We start from the raw sequence: 27,398 nt of genomic DNA, 5'->3' as shown, positions 1-27,398 counted from the left end.
GAGCAAAGGCCCCGTAATGATTATTAGAGGCCTTAAGAATTCCTCTTTCATCGAGATTGACGTACAATCAATCCGAGGCCACTTTGATGACTGATATTTATCTCCGGTACGTCTGATACGGCACTACGGTCCCTGAGATGGCTGCTAAATTGCATTTGCCACTTAAAGAAATTCCATTCATGTATAATAATATTGAATTCATTGATGGGAGAAGAGAAATGAAGAGTTTTTACTTCAAGTGACTCCCGTCAGAAGCTGTACTTGTCCCAGAGTGGCAATGATGAATGGGCCAGATTTTAAAGACTTCAAATTAATTGACAACTACATCTACTTTGATAATTGAGGCGGCCGTGACATTTCCTTCATGCCTGCCCTTGGAAGTGCAGTCCTAGACTTATGAGTGCATCATCTTGGTCTTTGTGAAACACAAATGCACATCTTTTATTATTTGCTGATATCTCATAAATCTACCGATCTACTGAAATGGAAAAAGTAATCAGAAAATAAAATGACAATGGCGAAGTGGGTTTTACAAAGATTCATGGCCGCCCAACCAAAATAAAGATGTTTTCATGTCACTCACAAGCAAGTAAACTCCAAAAATTTCCGTGAGCGTCACGTTTTCTCATACGATCACTCAGACTTAACAAAATCTGTTTTGTCGCTGCAGAAACAGCGCCAATGAAATCACGGTAGTGGTATGGCGCACCGGCCCCTCCGCCAAGCCTAATTTCGAGGGCCTCATCCATCGGCCTTCCTACAAGCCCTCCACCTCAAATTATGATGCCCCCTCACCCCCGACCCGAAGGCGTATACCGGATATCGGCGCGAGCAAAACGCCGCCCGCCGTGCCACCTCTCCCGGCCCACCACCGTGCCACCGCCTCCCGCAGGCTATTGGTAAATGGCTCGGAGGCAGGGAACAACAGCGGCGTAGGTGTGGGGACCCTCAGGTGGGGGGCGCAGGGGGGGTCGGCCGAAGAGCTGGATGGGAAACCGCGACACCTCCAGCATCCTCACACCGCCACACTGAAGGGTACCAGGGTGAAGGCCTCCAATGGGGACAACTACATCATCCTGGCGCCCATCAACCCTGGAAGCCAGGTACCGCAGACTGGTGTTGGGTTGCATCTTCATCATCTTCTCCGCCCTCCTCATCCTCACCAGGGTCATATGGTGGCTCATCCTAGATATGTCTCTTTACCATACATCCCTGGTGCAGATTGATAGAAGGACTGTATGCGCGGGTTTCTGAGCCATTTTGATTAATGTCAATTTTGAATTGTGCTTCAAAGCATTTGTTGAAAGCATGCAAAGGTAAGCTTTATGCAAGTATGAGGACTTAATTAAGAAAACTGGGCAAATATAGAAGCTGTGGCTTTTTTTTATTTTGCGCTGAGGTTCATTCAAGAACACCATGGTATCATTCTCTCAAATATCAGTCGAAAGTTCCTGTGAAAACATGAAAACATGCACGCTGGTTACCAAAAACGGAAATATTAGCACAACTCAAGGCACCAATATGCCAGAGAACTCCATCTTGGAAGAGAAAAACAGACCGACGGGAACACAATTTCTTTAATGCTGTTGAGAAATGTAAGTAGTCAAACTAAAGAGCAGAGTTGTGGATAGCGCGCAACTTTGAATCATGCAAACAGTAAATTAAAACAAACCGTTTGGAAATAAACAGTTAAAACTGTTTGTTGCAACTTTGTTGCAGGTACAGTTTCAGCCCTTAAAACTTAATCATCATTCTGTTGTTATACCAAAGCACCATTTGATTTGATCATTTCAATATAATAGCACTGTTTAACTGGCTAATAGTTTCCATGTAATTTAGTGTATTGAGGTTAAAATATCTTCAAAGCAGTGGATAGTGCACATCCGCGAGTCGTCAACTTCTTAATAACCTGGAGAACATGAATAGCTCACCGGCTCCCCTAAGATATTAAATATGTGGTAATTGGTCAATTGGGCAGGTTCTCATGAGATCTACCTATATGAGCAATTTTTAGCGTAAATCTTTGTGTATGCCCTACTATTTCAAGCTTTCACAGTATATCTCTCCTCCAGTTCTATCTGCAAAGCACAGCTCCTGTCTAGAAAACCACGCTTATGTGTAAATACATCATTTATAATCTAGATATATTTTTTTCCCTCATCAATCACCTGTGTTTATTCAGATGTATTATTAAGAATAATGATGACATTTATGAGACAGAGAAAATAGGAGAAATCCCTTACCTCAATGATTACTCAATGAAAGTCCACAATTGCGCCAGTGGAAAATATCTGCAAAATATTTAGTTTCACATGCAATGTTTCAGGTGTGTACACGTACAATCCAACATGTACATAGCATTTTGTACTACATGTTCCTCTGGTTGCTTCTAGTGATATCATGTATATGAGCTCAAAACTTTCACCAATAAACCAAAATAAAGGAAACTCATTCAATCAAAAAGACTGAACCTGAATTCATCAGTAACACTGTCGTAACAATAGAATACTAACCCATTTAACGCCTAACAGACACAGCGATGCAAGAATCATGTCATTTGATTATCTAGATTAAACCTTAAATGTAGACGGACAAATTTCTTAACTAAACTAACGAAATCCTTGACATGCAGTTTATTATTATTTATTTTTATTTAGTATCATATTTTTTTATATTTTATTTATCATTATCTTTTCCTGCGTGTCTGAATGCTCACAAGTGTGCCTGCATGTGTGTTTGAGTGCATTGTTTTTGAGACGTTCATCTTCATCTGCAATTTATTTCCAGGTTGAAGGGTTCAGCTCAGGAACATTGTAATGCACTGTAAAAGACAGAGTGCAGTGATCACTCCCACATGTAAGCTTAGATTAATTTTAGATGAAGAAAGAGAAGAGGAACAAGCAAGAATAATCACCATTTCTGCCCCAAGGCAGGAATTTGGTGAGTTTTTGTGGTGACCATAGCAAGCTAAATATACCAAAGGGCCTGTGGAAATGGGTCAAGCTGGTGACATATCGCACCAACACAATACCCGGGTTCTTGAAAAAAAAAAGGCCTTACTGTAGTAAATATCAGATGGCAGAGAATGCTATGTTTCACTTTTTCACATTTCTTTTTAATGTGAACATGCAAAGAAGTTGCCCCTTCTTTTCCCCCACCTTTGTCCTCTTGGTTGATTTTAATTTGCCGTGATGGTTAGAAACCTTTTCCGTCACACTCACTGCAGCACGACTGAGATCTCTGCTGAATCCTTAAAACTAAATGCAATGTCACGAAAGATAATATCGAGACACAAAAAGGCATGAATTATTTCTAATGGCAACGCTTTCCTATCTGTGTATTGCACACATAATAGGATCAGAAATGCAGCGTAGAATGTAATCATAATTCAATTTGACATCCTTTTAATTTTCGTGTTACATTTGGAAATGATCTTTGCTCTCTGGTGCGGTGAGCTTCTATGATTCTAAGGCCATTTCATATCATTCTGTTTTCAGATCTTGAGGTCCGTTTACCAAGAAAATCAGGCAACAATAGGTAAGACACCCGCATTGTTTTATCATCCATCCCACCCAATGACTTTAAAAGGGGTTAAACTCAATTCACTCTTGAGTTAGAGCTGAAAATGTCATTTTATGTCAGTTTCACTGTCATTGTGAGTGGATGTAACTTATAGTTGTTGCTTTCATGTTTCAAATATGTAGTATAAACATACAATTCCCAGCACGAAAAAATAGCCGTGCCAATTATTTGTTTTGAAAATCCAGCACAGGATTTGTTCCATGTTAGTGAACTGTGCAGTGATTATCGCTTACTCCTCCAAGCAAGAAGGTCCCTGGTTCGATTCCCATTGCGGGTCTTTTTGTGTGCAGTCTTGATGTTCTGCCTGTGACTGCATGTGGATCCAGGGTGAACACCCTCTCACCCACTGGCGCCTGGGATGGGCTCGCCTGCAATGTGTGATCCTTAATAACGATCTTTTATTGCTGTTTAATTCACAACAGGGTAGCATAGACAATATCCTTCCTTTGCCTGTAAAAAAAACCACAAGAGTAACATGAGAAACCAAATGGTATGAAGAAATCAGACAGAGAACCAAGAAATTCTTCTCCCGTGACAGAGCGGCCCCTAAATAGCTTTTCTCCCCCCCTTTCCGTTCTCGTTCTACCCTCTTGTGGAACTTCCGACACCGCTGGCACTTCGACTTTGGTTTCTAGCCTTTCCACGTTGATCCAGGAAAGGTCAGTCAGGAAAAGTCGGTGGCCAGTTAAGCAGTCACATGGTCTGCTTTTGGGGGAATGATAGTAAGCAATGAGACGAGGAATTCAACTGATCACATTTGACCCCCGATATAAATGATCGAGTATTGGTTCACTGCGGTAGCAGGGAGTTTTCCATTTAAAATACGCTCTGATATTTAAGCAGAAGTCGGGAAGTTAGCATCCTACTAGGCTTCTATAGAGAATTTAGTCCTATCAGCTGCAAGTATGGCTTAATACATATCTGGAGTAGTTACTAGTCGCTCTGGTACGTAATCATCTGCTTTTCCTTTCGACTGTTCCCATAAGGGATCACCGCAGCCAACCTTCTGCCTCAATTTACCACTGTCCTCTCTCCTTTAACACCAACTAACCTTCATGTTCCTTTTCACTCCATCCTTAAACCGTCTCTCTGGTAGACCTCCTCCATGGCAGTTCCAACCTCAGCATTCTTCTTTGCAGAATTATCATCATTCCTCCTCTAGCCACCTCCAAACCATTGCAGTCTCACCATTATCTCCAGAACATCTAACATATGCTGTCCCTCTGATGGACTCGTTCCTCTCCATCCTCCTCACTCCCAAAGAGAACCTCCTCATCCTCATCTCTGTCTCCTGTCTTCTCAGTGTTTCTAAACCAGACAACTTGGCTGCTCTCTCCTCCGTCTCTTATATCAGACGTAACGCCTGACACTTTTCTTCACCCACTCTAACCTGGTTCAGAATGTAATCTGCAATAATATTATTTGCTATTTTTGCAAGACGGTCTAATGAAACGAGTAGGAGGACAGGTGAGCGAGAAGAAAATGCATTTGTCGCAGGAGCCAGAATTTGTAGCAGTGAATTCTGTATTTGCAACAAGTAAGGATTGTTTTCTTTCTTTACATAACTGCAACCTTTGGTGCTCAGTAGGTTTCAGGGCCATTTACAAACCCAAACCTTACCACGTGAGATGTTTCATTTCCCTTTGCAAACTGTATCCACTCAAATGGAGCTAAGTTAATGTTGAAAACAGGCCTCTTCAACCGACCCGTTGTGAAAGGCATGGGTGAGCCGAGGCTCTGCTCTCTCATTTGAGAGTGGACAATAACATCTTTATTATATCTCGGCTACCATTTTTATTCCAAAAAGCTGGAGTTTTAAATGTGCAATACAGTTGGGGAACGACGGTTGAGGCAGAGCATGATGGATGACTAATTCATGTCCTCACCTGCTCTCTCTTTCTCTTTGCTCATCCTTTTAGCTGCCAGATTATATCCCACTCGGCAGGCTCCCGCCTCGCAGAGCCAAGGCGGTGCCGGTGGTCCTCCTTCTTTCTCCGGAGGAATGAGCGGGGCCGGTGCCGGCGGCGGGGGTCTCTCCAGTCGAACAGGCTTTCTACGCCGGTCCAACAACTCCAAGATATCGAAAGCGTCGTCCGCGTCCACAAACTCCGGTGTTCCCAACTATCAACAGCAGAATGCTAACTTTGCCAATTACCAGAACTGCACCATCGTACGTTCACATGTTCCACATGCCAACTACGGATACGTCAAAGTGGCGCCCAAGATCCTTATTTTTCCCATCTTCGTGCAGGCAAGTCACCATGGGTTCCCTCAGTTGTTATTCAAACTTAATATCAGGTCATTTAGACAAACTTGGTTGTATCAATTATCATGCTTACAAATGAAAACTTGAGGAAGTAAAGGCTGCCTTTTACCAGAGGCTAGGCTTCTCTTTATAGTATTGATCTCATGCTGCAAAACATCTTATAATTCATTCAGTGATTTATTTACTCCTGTAGTCTGTATTGATTGTGTTATTTTTGCTGAAAACATGTCTTAAGGCCCTGTCATGAAGATGTAGGCATAGAGATACGTCTGCATGGAGGATATGCAGTCATTCTGGTCCACTCCTCTTGGTCTTTGCTCCAAACCACCCAGGCTCATATATGGTGGAAGAACCCAAAGCTTGGTATACTGTCAAAATGTGATGATTTTATTATTATTATTTTTTTAACAGATTTAGAAAATACATCAAAAAAATTTGACTTCCTGTATTCGGTCCTATTAAGTTCCAAGGAAAAACAAACATAAATACCAAACAGAAGGTGAAAGCATTGTTTTATATAGAGAAAATGAATTGGAATTTAAATATATGAATATGATAATAATAGAATAATATAACAGAAATATATGTTGTTGGAGAAGTTAGCGTGGGATTTTTTTTAGTTAACAATTGCTTTTTACACCTGCTGTAACGCTTGCTGTAGCTTTGCTGTTTGGTGGTTTTACACATTACATGTCACACGGTAAAGTCTCTGGAAAAGTATCTGTAATGTGACACAAACCCATACACACTGTCTCAGTCTCTCTTGCTCTCTCTCTCTTTCACACACACACACACACACACACACACACACACGAAAGCCAATAGATAGGTTTCTTTCACACCCTGGACCAGAGAGGAAACCTCCTCACACACAGTGGACTTGTTAACATTATTTTTCAGTGTGTTGTCACTCAAACGCACACCGACCCTGACTGTTCATAGCTTACAATCTCATTGAAAGAATTTCACAGTTTAGAATTCCTACATTTTTGATTTATGTTTTAAGTTCTTATCATTATTTGTTTCCATTTTCTCAGGAGAAAATGGATTCGGTACAGTAGAACTCTGTTAAATTTTTTATACCTGCAACATCATCTGAAGGACAATGGAAAATCCTAATGTATACGTTTCTCATCATCTGCATTGTGTGTCATTTTGTTGTGTCCAGCCTCTGGACCTGTGCAGCCGTACCCTCATCGTATCAGAAGAAATGATTCTGCACGAGAGCCAACACCACTCCCTCAAGGTGAGTGGACACTCGCACCGGCTTTTACTTACCTCGAGTTACAAACTGAAAATTCAAGAATGTGTCAGATGAATGTGAACAACAGTGCTTTAAAACTCATATGAATTTCAATATCAAAAAATGAGCAAAGTTTATATCACATTGATAAAACCAGCAAGTGTGTTATTAGAGGACAAAAAAGCTATCAGTCTGTCCACGTGTTCTGTCCGTCCCTGTCTGTGGCTGGGTTGTCTTAAATGTGAAAATGTTTATTAAAAACAAATCCAACTAAATGGCATTGAAGGCTCCAACTTCGATGATAAACATGCAGTTAATTAAATACCTCTATAAAAGTGTCAGTCAAAATCTTATTCTTGATGGCAGAGCCGTCATATTGAACGGTACTCCATCTCTGGAAATCGTTTGCAGTCCCTACATTCTGCAGATATGTGAATGATAGGGATAGGATCCATCCCTCTTGTGCAGGACAAGCCGTACAGACAATTAATATTTGTACCAGTTGTGGTTGTGTATTAGTGTGGGAACTTTCCCTTGCATCTAGATTAATAGGTGTATTTTTCAATGCGGTTCTTTAATTCACCCTGCCAGGTAGCGTTTACTGTACAGCACTGCGAAGTGAAGCGAAATGACTGTCACTTTGAAACTCAATGTTCAAGTGGCAAAGTTTATCAGGAACTTGTTCCTCTCAGGAGTTGTACTCCTCGCGGATTTTTTTTTTTTTAAAAGGCTTAAGCACTTGTAATTGCTCCCATCATGTTGGTTTAATACTATCAAGTTGATTTAATTATCAAAATTATCTATATATTCAGGGCATGACAGAAACTTATCAATTGGCTGTGTGTATGTGTGCCTGCATTACCAAATCATATGAAAAAAGTGTTGACTTGAAATTACACTTGGTTTTTGTTGAACTGGTTCATTTCTCTCACCTACTTTCTCTTCCACCCACCCACACGCGGTCGCACGCACACACACACACATGCACACATGCGCACTCACACACTTGAACCACATTCGGACTGTATCTGAAGAGGAAGCTGCAAAAGCAAATGTCTTATCTTGAAACAATACCCATCAGCATGAATTAGTGGATGCGTGTTTGTTGCGTGAAGGCACAATCCCGATAGTTCGCGTTTTGTGCAAATGTAATGTTTCTGCCTGCTGTCTTTGTCCAGGCCTGTCTCTTCAGACTTCAGTCTTTGTTAGCTCTCCTCATTTAGCGTACTTTGATTGGCATGGCTTGTCTCTATTTATTAGAGCAGAAGATAAAAGCTGCTTGTGGACCGGAGTGTGTGTGTGTGTGTTTGTGTGTGTTTGTGTGTGTGTGTGTGTGTGTGTGTGTGTGTGTGTGTGTGTGTGTGTGTGTGTGTGTGTGTTTGTGTGTGCGCGCACGTCACGAGATTCAGGCTGCAACAACGTTTCATTGTCACCACTAATCAACAGTTGTTACTTCATAATAATATTTCTGCTTTTTTTTAATGGTTTAAAAACAAAAAAAAGAAAAGACAAGAATAAAAAAAATCAACTCATATAATGTGGTATTTTTTTGTTTAGTTTGTTAATTGTATAAAAAAAAAACACACCTTTTCTATTATAAACTAATACGGCCATATAATTCACAATACAGAGAGTAATACCATGTGTATTCACACACCATAACTATCCACACTCCAATGCGCATTTTCAAACAGTTAAAATTGTCATATCTTAATTTTGTGCTTTACTTTTTGACTACTTTAATAATTTCAAACCCAAAGGTGACAGTAGGAATATTTTTCTATTCAAAATTTATGTTCTTAATCCAAATGAAAACACCATATTAAACCCTCTCACTGCTTATGTGTTGTATTTTCAGCTGTAATATTGTTACAGAGGAAGAAAACTTCCTCAGCTCATCTTCATCTTAAAGCTTTTAGTTTTTTTGTTTTTTTTTCATTAATGCATTCATTTTCTACACAGCTTATCCTAATTCTGGGTCCGGGGTTCACTATGGATCAGTCACAGGGCCACATATACAGGACTGTCTCAGATAATTAGAATATTGTGATAAAGTTCTATATCTTCTGTAATGCAATTGAAAAAAAAAAAAACACTTTTTCCTGATATTCTAGTATTTTGAGATAGGATTTTTGAGTTTTCCATAATGGTTTAAAAAAAAAAAGAAAAGAAGAAAAGGCAAGAATTAAAAAATTAACTCACATAATGTGGTATTTTTGTTTATTTTGTTTATTGTTTTCAAAAATGAACATATTCAGCAATATTAGAATAATAAAAGGCTTGCAATATTTCAGTTGATTTGAAATGAATACAGAATGTATGACATTTTTGTATTTGTAATTGCATCACAGAAGATAAGGAACTTCATCACAATATTCTAATTTTCTAACTCGACTTATGAACGCCCCTAATCACGGTTATAAACAGTGTTATGAGTTTAAGATCAAATTTTAATTTGACTTGCCAACAACCCCTGGTGCACGAATAAGTAACCAAACAAACTCACAGGCTGTCGCATTGTAATGTTGTTGCTTGGTGCCAGTTGTGTGTGGCACTCGATGTTGTTTACATCGTTCATCATCGTGTTCTCCTGTTATAATGCTTTTTTCAGCAGTTCAGCCTGCATTATGACTCCCAAAACAGCTAAAAGTGATTGTTGTGTTGAGAAGAAGTTAAGAATTGTGGTCGATCTGAAGAGGGAAAAAATGGCTGATGGTAAGAGTGCTATTCGTGTTAGAAATCCTGCCAAGCTAAGTCAAACCATCTGTACAATCCTGGAGAACAAAGATGCGCTAAAGGCGGCTGATGTGACTAAAAGGGTGACTACGTTAATGAAGCAAATGTCTCAAATCTCAGTAGAGGTAGAAAACTTGTTTATTTGGAGGAATGAAATCCAGCTTGCTTGAGACAGCGTTAGTCAGGGACTCACATGGGAGAAGGCTTTTATTTCCATGCTAATTTGGTGAAGGAAACATCGAGTACAAATTCGAGCAAGAAGAGAGAGAACGCCAGAAGCACAGTAATAATAATTAAGGTTATCTTTAACACTTTTCTGTGTTTTTGTTATAAATACACCCATAAGAAAGTTTCAAAAGAGTAGAGTATGTTTTTAGGGCTGGAGAATGAATCAGTGGGATTTACATTGCTTTCAATGGAAAAAATGGATTTGGTCCGTGAACAGTCAAAGAATGAATTAAATTTGTAAGCTTAGGTTCAACTATTCACTTTTTCATTCACGTGTCAGAAAGACGTATATTTGCCAGCTCATTTACACCGTTGGACAATTTATGGTCTTCAGTGAACCTCCTGCATATTTTTGGATCATGTGAGATTATGTAGGAAGACGGAGGAACCTCACTTTTTGCTGTGAGGTGAAAGCGCCACTATGCCGCTCTTGATATATTTTGCACAGTACTTAATAACTTGTAGTGTTGGGGAAAAAAAATAAATTATACGCCAAAAGTTCTGCAGGATACAACTCTTGTCCAGAGAATAAAAGATACTTAACCTGGAAAAAAAGGCCGGGCCGACCGCTTGGAGTGCAGCGAGAACATAACGCCTAGCAAAACATGTTTACACAGACAACTTTAATGAACATGAAAACACAGTGTTTGGTTGCTGTGCTCTGTACTTGCTGCATCTATCCGCCATCATTTAGCGCTGGAAAAGAGACACTGCCGCGTTTTGAGGTTTCCTTTTAAATGGCTTTTTTTGGTCAGCATTGCCTTACAGAGAGTCGGCAACCTGTGTTTTTTTTTTTTTTTTTTTTTTTTTTTTTTGATTCGGGGCTATATAAATAAAATTTGACTTGACAACACCCAACCGCCAGCTCACTGCTATGCTGTGGCGACTTGTCAGTCTTAAAGTGGCCACATCCTAAGGCATATTTTACTGCATTTAGATGTTTTTACTGTAAAAGGCAAAAGTATTTACATAACGGCCAACTTACTGTATTGAAAATAGACCAGAACGGAAGGAAAGGAGAAGAAAATTTTCGGGGAATGGTTTATAATACTGTACTGTTATTGTTGTACTTTTTCACTGTTAAATTGAAATATTGCGCATATTGTGAGACACTTTTGGAGATATTTCCTCACATGACATAACACTTGTGTGTGATGACGTCTGCCTGTTTTGTGTTTCTGTGTGTGTTTCCGGATGAGGTGGCGAAGTATAAAAATCAAACCGAGTCATTTCCTCCTTTTCTTTTCTTGCCTCTCATCTTCTGTTTCCCTTTCTCTCCCTCTATCCGTCTTCATGCCGCGATCTAGGTCACAGTGTTTGTCTACAATGACCTGATGCTGGTGACTCGAGAAGACGAGCCCGGCAGGTGTAACGTCCTTCAAAGTCCCCTGTACCTTCGACATCTGCGGCTCCAGGAAGGTAATAAAATCATACGTGCCATGAATCCGCTGTTGAAGCATGGACTCCAAAACTGACAGTGATGCAGAACCATGCACTTAACGTTTGTCCCACGATCCCAAAGCTCCAAGCTGGTTTTTATAGATGAATCGAACTGAGTTGTATTACGATAGAGACAATCCATGTTTTTTCCTATTTAATAAAAAAGGTGCTATTTATGAATTAACAATGAAAACAACTATTTTGATATGAACAACCTGTATGAACGTCAGAGTTCAGGTCAAAAATACAGAATTAATTCATGCAAATTAACAATTTGATTTTTTTTTCTTTTTACAATTGGGTCTGTTGAATTCATCATTTAAAATTTCTATTTACTTTTAATGTCATAAAAGTTCCAAGTACTACCTCGATAATGTTTATGTATTTTTAACGCGTTCCTCATTCATTTTCTCATCTCACAATTTTTTCACGTCATTCAGATACAATAGCAGTCATAAAAGATTTGGAAATAAGAGTCTGCAACAGTGGAGTTAATCAAAACTAAAAAGCCCATTTCCCCCGATTGACTTCTGTTGAATACATTTTCTTTGACCTTCTGTCAACCACATTTGTTTCTTCCTCACAATGCGTACCGTCACAGTTTTTTTAATACCCTGATGGACAAATTAAAACATATATCCAAATAATCTACGTTTGACAATGATATCGGTGGATCTGTATGCCACAATGTTTGAGAGTCTCCACTGGGCACAAAATGTAACGGGGCATTCAAAACCAGAGCTGAACAGCTGGAAGTAAACAAACCTCAGAGTTCTTGCGCTGATATTCTTGTCTGAACTGGAACTGAACTTAACTTAAGGGAATATTTAGGGAGAGTCGTCGCAAGTCCCTGTTGCTTTGTCTTCTTATTTCACCGAGGTGTAAACAATCATCTCCTGTAGCAACGCGGAGAGAATGGCTTGGCAGTCGGAGCTGCGCACAGACATGTCAAATAAATAGAGGCCCACTGTAAATATTTGTGTTTAGTGCGATGGGAGAAGACAAAGGCGGTGTCCGGATTGGTTACGAATTTGGTGGAGGAGCTATTAACAGATCCTCGAACCGGAGGTGAACACGGCAAATCAACACGGTCCTCGAAACGAATATGATTCAGCCGTTGAGTTTCGAAGCAGATCGTGATAAAAAAATCACTTAGAGCGACGATCTGGGTAGGAAGCTAAGAGAGAGACCAAAGAGGAGATGTATGGATCAGTCCGAAGGAACACATCCAGGGGTGAGAAATTACAACCACACCTGCTTGCAGAGGGTGTGACTCGTGTTCAAATGTGTTCAGGATCTGCGCTCCATCCACCTAGTTCCTGAAAATCAGCTTTGAGGTGTTGGTGTGATCTACATGAACTCTCAAGGTGTTGATAAGAAACTGTGTTTATTTATTCATTTATTTATTTATTTTATTTTAAAGATATACAGCCATCAGGAAAACTGGTACTCTGCAAAAAAAAAAAAAAAATCTGTTTAAGATGTTAGGCATTTGACAGACTCAGGCAAAGGAATTTAACCCGGGGAAATATTTGAAGTACATTACCCAGATAGCTTGAGGCACTCTGTTTATCCCTAATATTAGCCCTCCAATATCTTTTTAAAAGATAATTCGACAAGTATTATTCACAAATTATTTCCATTTTCATATAAAAGATATAAATTCATACGCGTGCATCTATAGGTTACAAACTACAGCTCTCAAATCCTAGTTCCTCCCAAAATATACTCAGTTGTTAATGCGAAAAACACAAAAATTCACATAACCACACATCTAAACCATATGTATAAATACAGTCGCACAAAAACAAAATCATTATGCAAACATGCATACGCACCTCGAATACACACACAATTCTTTTATTCATTGCCAGTCTCCTCTACCCATTGTGACCTTTACACTTTTAACCACCAAATCAGCAGCTTTGGATCCAGGAGGGGGTTTTCATTTCTGCATATGATTCGTGAGAGGACATGCATCTCCACCCCGCTGCCTGTCATTGTTATTTCGCTTCGGCAGCGTCACTCAGGAAAGAGGCGCCGGGGGATTATGTTTGTTTCAGTAAGGGTGTGTTTTATGTGCGTGTGAGAGCGCAGGGGGTGTGTATAATTACACAGAACATGTTCAATACAGAGGTTTTCCTGTGTTCCTGTCACCTGGATACTTTGTGGAGAGCATTGGAAATGTGGGTGTGCAATATCAAACAAAAGCAACACCACCCATAAGCCACCATATGACAATACAAAATGAGTGTGAGCTTATAACTTACATATTTGCATCGGCATTTCATCTATATAAGAATAATGCACACAAAAACATCAAAATATGTATGAAATTACCTTTCATGAACTTATGACCTACATATTTACATCAGCATTTCATCTATATAAAAATAATGGACACAAAAATCATGAAAATATGTATGAAATTACCTTTCCAAAATGAGTGTGAACTTATAACCTACATATTTGCATCAGCACAATGAGATGCTGACAATGATTTGACATTAAGTCACGATCCAGATGAGATGTGCAAGGTAAAACGTTTAAGAATATTTATATATTTAAATACCGCTGTGCAGGTATTTTGTAAATAGCCATAGATTTCATTATAAATAGCAGACTGAACTTTAACTGATTAGTGTTCAAGTATGGTTTTTAGCCAAACTTCAATGTTGGAAGTCAGTTGTGCTCTAACAGCTATATAGCTATCCAACAGCGCCCTCTGCTGGTTATTAGAGAGAGATGCAGTTTTAACACCAAGCGTTTTCTTTCTACCACATAGACAAACTATAAAAGCATGACTGGGAAAATTGCATTTCACAGGAATGCACCAAGGGTAATCAAAGCTAAAATTAGCAAAACTTGGCCAATTAGTAACACGCTGGAAACAATAAAGAGGGATCTTTGTTTCAATGATGATCTTCTATTCGAGGTTTTCTTGCGATGTCTGTGTTGCATTTTCATGTTTTGTTCATCCCGTGAAAAAAAAAAATCCTTAAGAACAGGAAGAGGCAACCATATTTGAATATATCAATATTTTAAAAATTTGCATAAAATGCATACAGCCACAGCTGTATAATTATCATAAATTAATTAGGAGTTCTTGAATTCTTGTATTTTTTTAATTGCTGGCAAAAACTGTGTTTGCATCTTGGTCGCATATTAATGAAGTTTTTCAACACAAAGGCACAAAGTCTTGTTTGCAGGGGTAAAATCTCACATCACGTGAGACCCTCAATCTGTCTTATTTGTTGGTATTCTTTATTTTTTCTGCTGTGTGTCCATACCAGAAGGTGACGTCTTTCTTGACTCTGCAGTGTGTGATCATTTTCAGTCCGGCTGCAGGGTGAAGCCGCTTCTTACAGTCATCTGGAGAATGCGAGCATCTTAAACAAAAGATTGCTGGTCTTGATAATGCGTTTCACTGGGGCATGCACAGTGCATTGTGTGTTTGACATTTCGTGTGTGTGTTTTTGCTCACCTGTGTGTGTGTGTGTGTGTGACTATCAAAACTGCATATCCTGCAGTTGCAGCGCCTCAATAAGTTATGGGGGGGTTGACTGACCTACATTAAAAGCCTTCCATGAATAAATATGTTTTCTTCCTTGAACAAAATGCTGTTTTATGATTCAGAACGGGATCATTTTTTCAGCACTGTCAGGTGGTGGAGGAAAAATAAATGCTATGAAAAAAATAATGTACCGTAACTGATTGTGTATTTCTTTATCTTACAGATTATGCAGAAGAACTGAGATTCTACCTAATTCACATGACTGAGGTAAGTGAATGGTGTGTGTGCAAGAAATCAAGGGACGGCTTCACAGAAAAGCTTGACGGTTCCCACTTTAGCACTTGCATCACATTTTTTATGACTATTACAAAGCTGCACAGTTGACTCATCACGGCAGTATTTTTTAAACACTACCTGGAATATTAATATGCCGCTATTCTAGAGGTAATCGATGTGAAACTACCATCATCTTTCCAAGGATGGGACATGGAAATAAACATGAAGTGCTGCTAAATGGAAGTTAAGTAAAATAGAGTGTGACTTGGGGCTGTTAGGAGAGAGCATCAGGAAGTGGTAGAAAGAGATTTCCTCAAGAGATTCTTGTAGACCGACCGTCCTTGTTACAGTCGTCGAATCACAACGGTATCGGCAGAATATATATTTGCATGACCGAGTTCAAGGAGGCTGTAACCCAAGTCGCCTGTTGGTCCGTAAATGAACTTGATGAGAGCATGGGAAACCCAGCAGAGCTATTTTGGCCTGGTCTTACATGTTATTTGAACAAGACCTGAGGGATCCTATCGCGAGTGGGATACTTTAAGTAGATTTGCTTACATCTTAAAATTCACAGCGTTTCGTACCCTATGGGGAAAAACCCTTTCTGTTTCGGGCCGGATTTTGATTTTGCAAAATACAGTATATCCGCTTGAACCACTGGGATAGCGCCTCACAGCAAGAACATCCCTGGTTGGATTCCAACAAGCGGGCCTTTCTGTTGGACGTTGCGTGTTCCCGCTGTGTCTGTGTGGGTTTCCAGGTTCCTCCCGCGATCGAAAAAAATGCAATAGGTTGATTCGAGACTTTCAAATTGCCATGGTGACTGATAAGGGGATGAACTCTGCCTCTCGTCCGATGATAACTTGGCACCCCCCGACCCCGATTGGAATATAGGCAGTATAGAGAATGAATAAATATCTGCTTAAGCCAAAATAGTTGTCAGCTCAAGATCCTCTGAGGCGCGAATTTAACTTCATAGTAGCAGAGTTTGACCCTAAACACTGTCCGATTTATCACACCTCATTTGCGCTTTTCTCCCTCGCAGCGAAAAAAAAAAAAAAAAAACAAACAAAAAAATCATGCTCTTGTAGTTTTTTTTAAAAACTCCTCTGGTGTGTGTGCTGGACATTTCTATGTCACACCTTCTGCTTTGCATGGAAAGATTGCCCCGCGGTATCTTCATGGCAAAACGGTGCATGGGCTTTCAAAGATAACACATGCTTGCTGGAGCGCGATATCATTTTCATTTCATGGTGCCGCATCTCTCATCTGCGGAGAGGGGACATTGATAGGAACGGCTGTGGCACCACGGGCCCGCTGTAAGAGTTTTTACAGTGTCCGCTTGAAAAAGCTCCGCGGCCAAAGTGAAATTGAAAGGGAGGAGGCGGAGCGTTGTGTTTCCATCTGGAAACGTCAAACAACATTCCCAGCTTGTCAAATGGCAACGTTAGTTGCAAGAAAGGCTTTACTTTGGAGTTAATTGACAGCCCGCTATGTGACAATTAGGGCCACGCTGTTTGACGACCCCGGATGAGGATAGGACTTGGCAGAAACAAGCAGGAGGTGATTGTTATCTGACAAATACTCAGATGGGATTTCACAGTTTGGGAGCTTGTTTAGCTGTTGACACTCCCAAGATGTTCTTTTGTCCTGACAGTTCTACTGTAGTTAATGAGCAGGTGGTGGAAAAACAGATTGTTCTCTCGCTTCCCCTGAGCCGCCCCTCCTCTGCCGCTGCTGCGATCCATCGCCGCTTCACGTGCAAAGGGAGCTGATGCTGCAGGTTTTCATTAGATTGTACTTTTAAAACCTGACGCTAAGCTTCCATTAACCTCAGAATATCTTAAACCTTTTCTGCAGTTATTATAGCAGTGAATCAGTGGAATTTGAGAAAAAAAACTGACGTTGTTTTCTGGTGAAACTATTAATTTTGTCAATAAAACAAATCATATGGTTCCTGTTCTTTGTGCCCAAACTATTATTTGCTTTACACGTCATCCTCCTAATGCTGGATTTACACGTTATGATTTTCAGTTGCAGTCTTAAAGCTGAAAGTCGGGAAGAAATCAAGTCTTACTTGAGTCTTCCTGGAGTCGCCGCACCGTCATCTCAGTCTTTAAATGGCGCAAAAGTAACTCAGTCTTTTACTAGTCTTGGGCTTACGACAAAATTTAACGTATTCGACGTTATCTCAAGTCTTTCGGTCTTTACGGTGATAATAACACAATCGACGTCCAATGAGCTCCAACAAAACCATACACAAGAAACATGGTAGACGAATAATCACCGGAGCATTATTGGCGGCAGAGATGGTATTTGTTAGGTATGGATGGCGAGGGAACGGCGCAGGACGTCCCGATCAATATGGACCGTCCAGAAAGAGGAACGGATGGTAGAGCTTTGGGCGGAAACAGCCCAGTTCGTACGACGCCAACTCCCCGGTGTATCACGACCGTGCGGAGAGGGAAAAACGATGGACTGAAATAGCAGAGGCTCTGCAAGTATCTGCTGAAAACATTGCATGGTGGGAGAAAAAAATTGCTGAAAGAATCTAGTTGTAGTTTTCTTTTCCAAATCTTTTGAAAGTCTTTAGATGTGGGTGGTATAAGAAGAAATAGAATATTAGAAAAATCACATGGCACACCACCAAATAAATGTCCAAGACATTTTTAATTAAATCGAATGAAACTGTGGTTAATTCACTTACTCAGTGTGAAATCTGATATATCTAATACATGTAGATTTGTTGAGTCGCAATGCAAATTTCTCACTGATGTGCTACTTTTTCAGAACACTCTTTTCAACATCTGCAGACATGTCAACAGAACATCTGGAAAAGATATTATTTATGATGATTTTGCAGGCAGGTAGTATTAATTTCTCTACCATGGTGTTTGGCTGTTTGGATTTAGCGACAAGCTTTCAGAGCTTTCTCACGTGTCTTGGTGGTTTTTGTCAACAACGCTGCCTGTTAAGTTTACAGATAAACTAAACTCTCTCTGTTCTAATCTTGAAGTGAAGGTTTTTTAGTTTGGAGATAGGTTTAAATTTGCTCAGTTGGCTCCCAAGTAAAAAGTGAATTCAAACGCAACATAGCTTCCATCGTATTGTCTTGAACTCGCCTTTTTTTTTTTTACTTTCTTCTGACCATTAGTCATACCTTGGTCTTCATCTGGGTCAGGGTGTTCCGATTGAGTACTTTTTCTTTTAAAATATTGATCCATCGCATATCACTGCCGCTCTCACACGAAGCATCGCTAATGACTCTGCTGTTTGAGCAGCAGCATGTAGGTACGCAAGTTAATTCACTGCCTGTTGCCATCTAGTGGAAGAGCATTTAATTGTTCTGCTCACATAGATAGCTGTATAAAGACACATTATTTGTGTTGAATAAATAATTTTTGTAACAATCAGGTGAACGTGGCGCACATGATGATCTCTCATGGCAGCACAGTGGTTGGGAAACCCTGAGCTAGACACCTTCTTTTTCTAAAATGAGTGTGTGTTCTACCTGTTCCTGTTAAAGTCAAAGTCAGCTTTAAATTTCTCTGTACTGGACATACAAAGGTATCAAGAAGATGTTTCTTACAATCCCACGCTGACATTAAATTTACAAAATAATAGTAATAAAAAACAGAGTGCAAGTTAACAGTAAAGTGCTCTATTACATTAAACAGTAAACATTAAACTATGAGTTATGAAGTATAAAGTGCATGTAGAGAAAAAATGCTGGTAAGGTGAAAAGATGACAGATATTTGACGGCATTAGGGAGGAGCATCACAGGATTTTTTTTTTATGCTTTTGCACAGTTTAGTGCAAATTTGTGTTTGCTTTCCCCTGAAGTCCAAATGAATGCAGTCAAATTTTATTTCGATAGCGCCAAATGGCAACATAGTAGTCACCTGACCCTTTCCATGTAGAGCAAAGCTGGAAACCACTTTTTAAAATGAACAACAAATAAATAATTGTTTGTTTATACTGTAACAAAAAAAAAGTGATCTCTTCTAGAACAGTCAGGAAACCTGAATTTTGAATGTATGCAGAAATGTAGCAGTTAAAAATTTTGTTTCATGGTTACATTTTGCGGATTGTTGGTGTTGTTTTAAAAGGCCAGAGGACATTATTTGGTCCTCAGACGTAGTACTAAACTACACCTAGCTTTTATTTTCACCCCAAATCACCTGGAAAAGTCTGCATTAAGAATACGCTCACTGCAGCTGCGTCAGAGGAACATACCTGTTACTGCTTGACTGACTTTGTCTGGTTGGTTTAAACATTGGTATAGACACAAACAAGCTCAGATTAGGACTTAGAAACTTCCATTATGGGGGGAAAAGAAGACAGAAGATGAGGATATGGTACATCACAGAACAAATTGTCAAATCACCCCCATGGATACGACAGAAACGGCCGAGCAGCAGCGACACTCTTCGCAGTCATACGGCCGGTGACGGCGAGCAGCTGCTGCAGCAGCGTGTGTGACCGAAACGTTCATATTGAGCGCAGAGTGGATGAATGTAAACAACAGCTGGCACTATTTCTCTTATCAACTCCAACTTCCATGTGGGCGGAGTTCGCTGGAGTCGGGAGACAACATTGGCGGATGACTTGAGGCTCGTTGCATTAGATAAACTTCCTTCTAGTTTTATGCCGCATTGTTTCTTAAGCTATCTTTGATCCCCAGATCCCCTCCCTCCTCTTCGCTGAATCCATATACAGTCAACTTTATCTCCCATCTGGCAAAGCATCTTGTTTTCGGCGTCTCCCAGCTGGGAAGTGTCTGGAGCCACAAAAAGTCTCTTTACTTTCTCCTCACAGAAATGAGAACACCTGTTTCCCTCAGTTTGCAATCTATAAGGTTTGACCCCTACTGGGATTGGATGTGAACATCACTTTAAGCATTGTCCGTGTATTTATTGGCTGGTTCTTGAAGAATTGTGAATGTACTTTATGGATTTTAAAATATGTAATATGTGTGACATATATAATGTATAGGCTGAGGTTATAGTGCATGCTTCCTTTAATTTCATATATGGAAAGCAAATACTATGGATGCTGTAGAATTGTATTCTGCTCAATTCCATACAATCCAAGTCCATATCGCCATAATCAGAGAGCTGTGGCTCCGTCAGTAGAGCGGGCATCCCTCCGGGTTGGGAATTCCAATCCCAGTTCCTCTTGTCTGTAGTCCAGAGTGTCCTGGAGTATGACCCTGAACCTGAAGTTACGCCCCCAATGGCCTTACATATCATACATACATATGGTTAGAGCCTTACCTATCGCCATCATAATTGCAATTTCCTTCGGGGATTAATAAAGTTGTTCTTATTCTTATTCTTATTCTTAAAAAAATGGCCCTGGCCATTTTTTTGAAAATAGTTATTTTTATTTAATCATAATTCCTATTCAACATATGGCTCAGTTTTTTTTTTGTGTTTTCTGAAAAAAAGTCACTTAGGTGATTATTTTAAGAAGGCGACGATAGAGGCGCCATGCACTCATTCACACGTCATATAGAGATGTCCAGTCATCCATCTTCATTCAAATGTCATATAGAAATATGACCATTATCTTATTGATAAATGACATTCACAGGCACGTTCTCACATTTGAGACCACGTATGGTCTCAAATGAACCTACAGTGACAGTCACAATCCCACGCTAAAAGGGCCCCGTTCTGGATTCAAACCAGGGACCTCCTTGCTGTGAGGCTCAAGAGCCAATAAATACACCGCCCTAGTTTGAACATGAATTGGGGATTTACTGCTTGGAGAAACTCAGTGTTCTCTCTGTGAGACCAAGAGAAGGCCAAATGTTGTGGACCATAAGGGTAAAACTCTGGCCCGCGGGCCAAATTTGGCCGGCGCTGTAGTTATATTTGGCCCACAAAGACATAACCAATGGCTATTAGAGCTGGCCTGCCGGTATAGTCTACAGTGCATGTATCACTAATTCTACAAATCCAAGAATTTTCTGCTGGTGTTTTAGCACGAAAATCACAACAGGTCCCATAAACGCCCTCTTCTTTGTGTACTGTAGTCATAGCGACCTTATGCTAATACTGCTGCCCTGCTACTTAGGCAGGAAACAGGATTTTAGATTTTACTTGTGTGCAATATTAAGTTATATGTCGTATAGTATTAAGCTATGCTTGTTCCATTTTTAGTTTTTGAGCAGAGCTTGTTTGGGTCCATATGAAAAAGTTCATTTTTATATCTGGAGGAAGATTTTTTTTCAATAAATATCAATGTTGGCCCGCGACTTTGTTCCAGTTTTGAATTTTGGCCCACTGTGTATTTGAGTTCGACACTCCTGTCGTAGACTTTTGGAATCCTCAATGCGACAATGCTGTCTGAGATTGGAAGAAGCTTGTGCAAAGAACCGATGACTGCGTCTGCAAGAGATGGATCAGTTTTCTCAATCAGCACTGAAGTATTGTTTCCATACTCACCAAAGTAAAAAAAAAAAAAAAACTCACAGAAAATATGCAACTCAGAATGTACATCTTGTCATGTTGCATTAGGTGGTTAAAAATATGCAGCGAATAGACTGGATAGCTGAAGGGGTCTCTGCCTCCTTTTTAATCCAGCGACCATGACTCTTCTGTAATTTGCCAAAGCAGCCTTCACACACACATACATACACACACACACACACTCACACACACAACCCGTCACACTATTTTTGCTTTGAAATGTGCCGCATACTCATTAGCGGCTTATGAATGTTTTAATGGATGGGCTCTTTTTAGGAGATTCCAGAAAGAATGAAAGGGGTCTGATATTTGTCCCACAGGCTGAAAGTGGAAGGAAGAGACTGCGATATCGTTCGGTGTGCCCAATTAGGCAACATATATAAATAGAAGCTCTTATGTAAGGCGGCTCGGCAGGGGAAGAGACAGTTTGCTAAGTTGAAGGCAGATTTTGAATCTCACATGACACATTAAGATCGTCTGCTGTCTTGTAGTAGACTGCATGTTGTCTGTGTCCAAATTGTGATTTTCTTGGCTCAGCAAGTCTGTCGGACTCATTTCCGCTCGCATCCTGACAGATGCCCACACGCGTGTACATGCACACATACACACACACACACCCCACACACCCACACGCATACAATGTGCAGACATCTATTGCAGTTGATACACCTGTCAGCGGTTCATTCATTCTGTAGGGAACACACAGCAGACAAGGCAAACAGTTCCCTCTGGCTCCTCTCATCTACCTGCAATATTAAAAGAGATGCTGTCACAGGTGCTTGTGGACGTGTGTGTGTCTGTGTGTGTGTGTGTGTGTGTGTGTGTGTGCGCTTATATCGTTTGACGTTGCTCATACCTTACCTTCCTTTTATGCCTCTTTGCAACTAAAACCGATGCACCCACGAGGATGAATCTTCTCCCGCTCCTTTTCAAAGATGAACTCCTGCACAGCTCACTTGTCTTTATTTGCGATGCCAGCGGCCTCGCGGAGCCGTCCACCTCCCGGCCCTGTTGACAGATGGCATCCGGAGCGAAACTGGCGAGAGGAAAGTCTCCCAGAGGAGATCATGGGAGAGCTTTTTCCGAATGCCGTAAATAGCTGGATTACGGGGCTGTGCAAGTCAGAGTGAATTAAAACATTGTTAGGGCGCTTGTGCGAGCGTGACCTCGGCATGAACGTGCGCATGTGTATACTTGTTTGTTCCAGTCAGAGATACGAGGGAAATGACATCAATTGTAATGAAATTGCTCTTTCTGTTATGTCACTGCAAATGGTACTTGCACTAAGAGAAGTGTTTCATTGACCTTTGCTCATCCCCATAGTTTAGCTGAAGTGATGTAAATACCTCTATTTACTCATGCTTTTTCACACTCGTTGCAAAAAAACAGAAACACAAGTAATGAAAGTTGAATTAGGGAAGAGACGAGATGCTCTTGTTTTTCTATTTTTCATCACGGACATATGTTAAGATGAGATGAGATTTATTGATCCCACAACAGGGAATGCAACTATCACAGCAGCCTTACAGAGTTGCAAAGGGTGCAAATATTAAGTAATAATGGACAGAATATACAAATAAATGATGAAAATACAAATAATCAAGGACCATGTACAATATATACAATACAATATAAAAACATAAAAGAAATGCCCTGTGCAGGTAATAAGGCGTAGAGAAGGGGGGATAGAAAAATTAAATGATAATAAGTAACATGCCCTCGAGAATTTATTAATATAAATAATACACAGACATGCTTTGAGACATATTTTTTTATGTTTTCACAGTTTAAATTTGATTCCTTGTTTTCTTCCTCCTGGAGCACCATCATGGATGATGCTTGTATATAACTTGGATATAGATATATCTCTTTCATGTCCCTTGCCTACTTTATTTCTGGCAGTCTCCACTGTTGGCTGCCTTCAAAGTCAGATAGTACCAAATGTGCCCGATGTTGTGAAAATACAACACATACACAGGATTGCGTGCAAAATACCTCACAGGAAACAGACGTTCGGTCGTGCAAAAAAAACATTCATGTGTGATTATATAATGTTAAAATGTTATCACACATAGATGCAGGCAGAATAGGGGTCCCGATAGAGTGAAACTGGAGATTCGATTCTCCGGAGAGTAAAGTGCAACATATGTGCCTTCCACATTCAGTCACACTGCATGACTTTATGTTGCTAACCAACAGATGTCTGCAGTACTTTCTTTCATCATTCTGATATTCACTTCTATACCATAACATGTGGATAAATATGAGTGTTTGTTTGCACAGCAAACAAACTGAACTTCTTTCCCTGAAGCTGTGAGCAGTAACACGACATCATTGTCCTCTCCAAATCTGACAGTGTCACAGTCAGCTCTGCTCCTTTTGTCTACCACTGCCCTTCTCCACCGTAGCTGCAGGTCATCCTATTTTAGCTGTAGCCGAAAACGGAGCTGCTCTAACCCAGATTTACATGTGAGAGGAAAAAAAAAACGTGTGCACGTGTGTGTGTGTGTGTGTGTGAGTGTGGGGGGGGTGTGATTGTGTCTCTGGAAAGTCAAGTTTTGTGTAAGTGTGTCAGTGACGCTGAGAGAGGAAGCAAGGCCAGAGTTTTGTCGGTAAACCAAAAGTGCGCAGAGCGAGCGGAGACAGTGCGTGCGCGATCCCCCCGACCAACGGAGTGCAGCGGGGTCATCGTCCACGTTTGACTGTCGTCATGGGGAACCTGGCCGACAGGGTCGGGCCTAAGAAGCGATTCATCAGGGGAGCGAACTCTCTGCAGGAGCACCTGCTGTCCGACACCGGGGATGTAAGTGCTTTTGACTGATAAAATTGCGAGGGTTAGAGAGGGTTTCTACAGTACAGCTTGGGGATGTGAAAGCCAGGGAAAGAAAAAGTTTTTTTTTCGCTATAAAATAGAATATTTAAAACAAGCCACGAAGTGTAGCTGATACATATCATAATTTAGCATGAGTTTGGCAAACAGTCAATGCTTTTATATCAGCCTTAAAAACATTCCAGTTGAAAGTTGTTTTTTTTTTTGTTTTTGTTTTTAGATGCTGTAGTCGATTGCAGCTTTATTTATGATTTTGTCTGGTCATTTTGCAGTGGTGCTGAGCTGATCTTTTACAGTGCAGGTTATGATGATATTTACGGTGTGTTACCGGGTTCATAGTAGAAGATTTATGGACACAGTGAGAGAGGAGGATACAGGGAAGAGGGTTAGATGGAGGAGGTTGATTCGCTGTGCGACCCCTGATGGGAAAAGGGGAAAGGAGAAGAAGACGACCAGGTACATGGTTACTGAGGTATTCAATGCGATAAAAACAAGACTATAGACCTATTTGGCATTATGGTACCACTAATTAAGATTAAGTAATGAAAACTCTCTGCTAATCCAAGATGTGATCTACATTCATTTAGAAAACCCTCTATTTGAATTTCTTTACATGTTTTCTGCTTCAGTTTGATTCTTTCACTATTGAGTGTCACCTTTTGCACTTCAAGTAACGGATCTGACCTATTTATTGATCTATGTATACTCAGTGTGGTGTAGATGTTTTACGGATGGCGGCCGATGAGAAGGAGCATCAGACAGATACACCCTAAACCGGGTGAAAAAACAGTGTATGGGAACAACAGGTCAATGGTGATTTGTTTTTTTTTTTTTTGGAAGAAGCTTGAATTTTAAATGATTAGATTATTCTTGGTTGGTATATCTTATGATATACAGAGCATGGGTGACATTCTCCTGATGTTCGTTTACAGATAGTAATATACAATATTGATTGCATTGCATTGTGTGATAGATCAGCCATGTGGCTTGTCCCTGCATCAAATAACTTTAAGTGCAGTTTTTCATTGCTCATTTTCAAAGTATTAATGTATATACTGCTCATCTATTTCAGTTTGAGTTCCTCTGTTATTTCAGGCACATCACTGACTGCATGACATACAGGCTGTTGCTTGGGAGTCTGAAGGAGGGGTGTGAATGATAACCACCCAGGGGTGCTTGTCAGCAAAGTATCTTCTTTATGGCAGCCATCCATAACGTGGCCAGGACAGGAACAGTATCTCTGGGGTCTGATTGAATTGAGATGTACCCGTTTCCTAGGATATGAGCTAAGACTTAAAGTCTAGTTTGCCTTTTCCCCCTGATTTAATATGCTGGCAAAGATGGATAGGACTGCAGCGCCCGTGGCAATATATCTAAATAAAACTTAAAGTCACCCATTTTCAATATGTTTGCACTGAGATCTGCAGCCTCTAACACCTCAGCGGCGGCACTACTGATTAAAGTGATGACGTTTCCTCCTCTGAATGAGAGATGTGGACGGCAAAGGGTAATGAACAGCTAAATTATTCATTGGCTTTAATTGGAAGTGGTCTGTGTTAATATCTAAATTAATATTTTTCTCAGTCTCTGCACGTATTGCGGTACAATATAAATGTTCGGTTAAAAAAAAAACAACACACCAAGCGTTGATGCTTTTATTATTATTTATATTTCAATACCCTTTCAAAATAAATCACTCCTTGTAAAATGGTCAAAAATCCAAGGGAGAGGTTGTCATTATATGTTTATCTCTGCCTCTCAACCCCTTTTAAAACTGATCAATATCCACATCAAGGGCCTCACTAGCTTTGCCTTTTTCTGGGAATGATTAGATGTGTGAAAACACATAGGACTGTGATTTCTGTTTGAGAGAGTGAATGGATGTATATCTTTATAGGACGGTAGAATATGAGTGTGAATGTATGTCTCTATATAATGTGTTTATGAGCGAGTGAACAGCTGTATGTCTATTTTTGTGGCCCCTGTGATCGACTGGTAACCAGTCTAGCATGAACCCTGCTTTCTGCCCAATAACTGCAAAGATAGATAATGAATTGATATTCATTTTATATCGTCAAAATAAGAATTGAAAATCAAAATGCAAAAATCCTGACAAAACTTATGTGCATCTACTTTTGAATGCAATAAAAAAAAAAAAGAAAATTGACAGGATCATGTGGCAAGGCAAGACAAGGCAAAAAAAAAAAAAAAGTCAATTCTGATCATGAACGAACGTATAAAACACCCTAAACATGACCGCTGACTCGGGGGGAAAAATGTTTACTGGAAATTATACACGAGACTTCAGAGAACCTCCCGCAGGCCTACTCATGTGCTTATCATCCTCCCCGGTGGCTAAAGGAAGGGCCCTCGGCCAGGACTCCAGTTTACATGGTCTTTTCATGGCAGCTTTCTCCAGGCAAACCACAGTAGAGCTCTGAACTGCAAACTAGACAAACAAACCAGAAATAGATAAAAGAGTGTGGGAAAGCCACTGCGCTTTGGGATGATTGCATTTTATGCTCTAATTTTACACAACACAATACACACACTAATTTATTGTTATTTCCTGTGTTCCACCCTCACGTGTAAAAGGTAAGCCCGCCGCTTGATAATATCCTCAACTTTTACTCAAAATCAGTGCCGTTGGTCTTTGTGGGGTGATAAGTGTGATATTATTACACTATTATAAAATCGTGTGACACTGCTGTACAATAATTTCAGAGGGGAGTGAAGAAACTGTAACTCGGTGTCAGAAGTTCACGTTCAGAACCGATGCATTTCGCATCCTTTAGCACGGTCATGA

At 40.2% G+C, this 27,398-nt stretch overlaps 1 protein-coding gene across 4 annotated transcripts in view; it reads left to right on the top strand.

Annotated features, from left to right (window-relative positions):
* The window catches only part of rgs3a (regulator of G protein signaling 3a), a 156,050-nt gene that overhangs the window by 57,344 nt on the left and 71,308 nt on the right, over window positions 1-27,398 (top strand). For all 4 annotated transcript variants that reach the window (XM_086152134.1, XM_086152135.1, XM_086152137.1 and 1 more), the window contains 6 exons: window positions 671-1,103; window positions 3,498-3,537; window positions 5,502-5,833; window positions 7,017-7,094; window positions 11,363-11,474; window positions 15,233-15,276. In XM_086152134.1, coding sequence (XP_086008260.1) covers window positions 671-1,103; window positions 3,498-3,537; window positions 5,502-5,833; window positions 7,017-7,094; window positions 11,363-11,474; window positions 15,233-15,276 — 1,039 coding nt within the window. The remainder of the gene's footprint in view (window positions 1-670; window positions 1,104-3,497; window positions 3,538-5,501; window positions 5,834-7,016; window positions 7,095-11,362; window positions 11,475-15,232; window positions 15,277-27,398) is intronic.

The sequence above is a fragment of the Fistularia commersonii genome, chromosome 9 (assembly GCF_037954325.1).
Source record: "Fistularia commersonii isolate RoL2024-O1a breed Wild chromosome 9, RoL_Fcom_v1.0, whole genome shotgun sequence".
NCBI classification, from domain to species: domain Eukaryota; kingdom Metazoa; phylum Chordata; class Actinopteri; order Syngnathiformes; family Fistulariidae; genus Fistularia; species Fistularia commersonii.
Note: the sequence above shows the minus strand (reverse complement) of the source record. Positions and strands in the feature narration are given on the sequence as shown.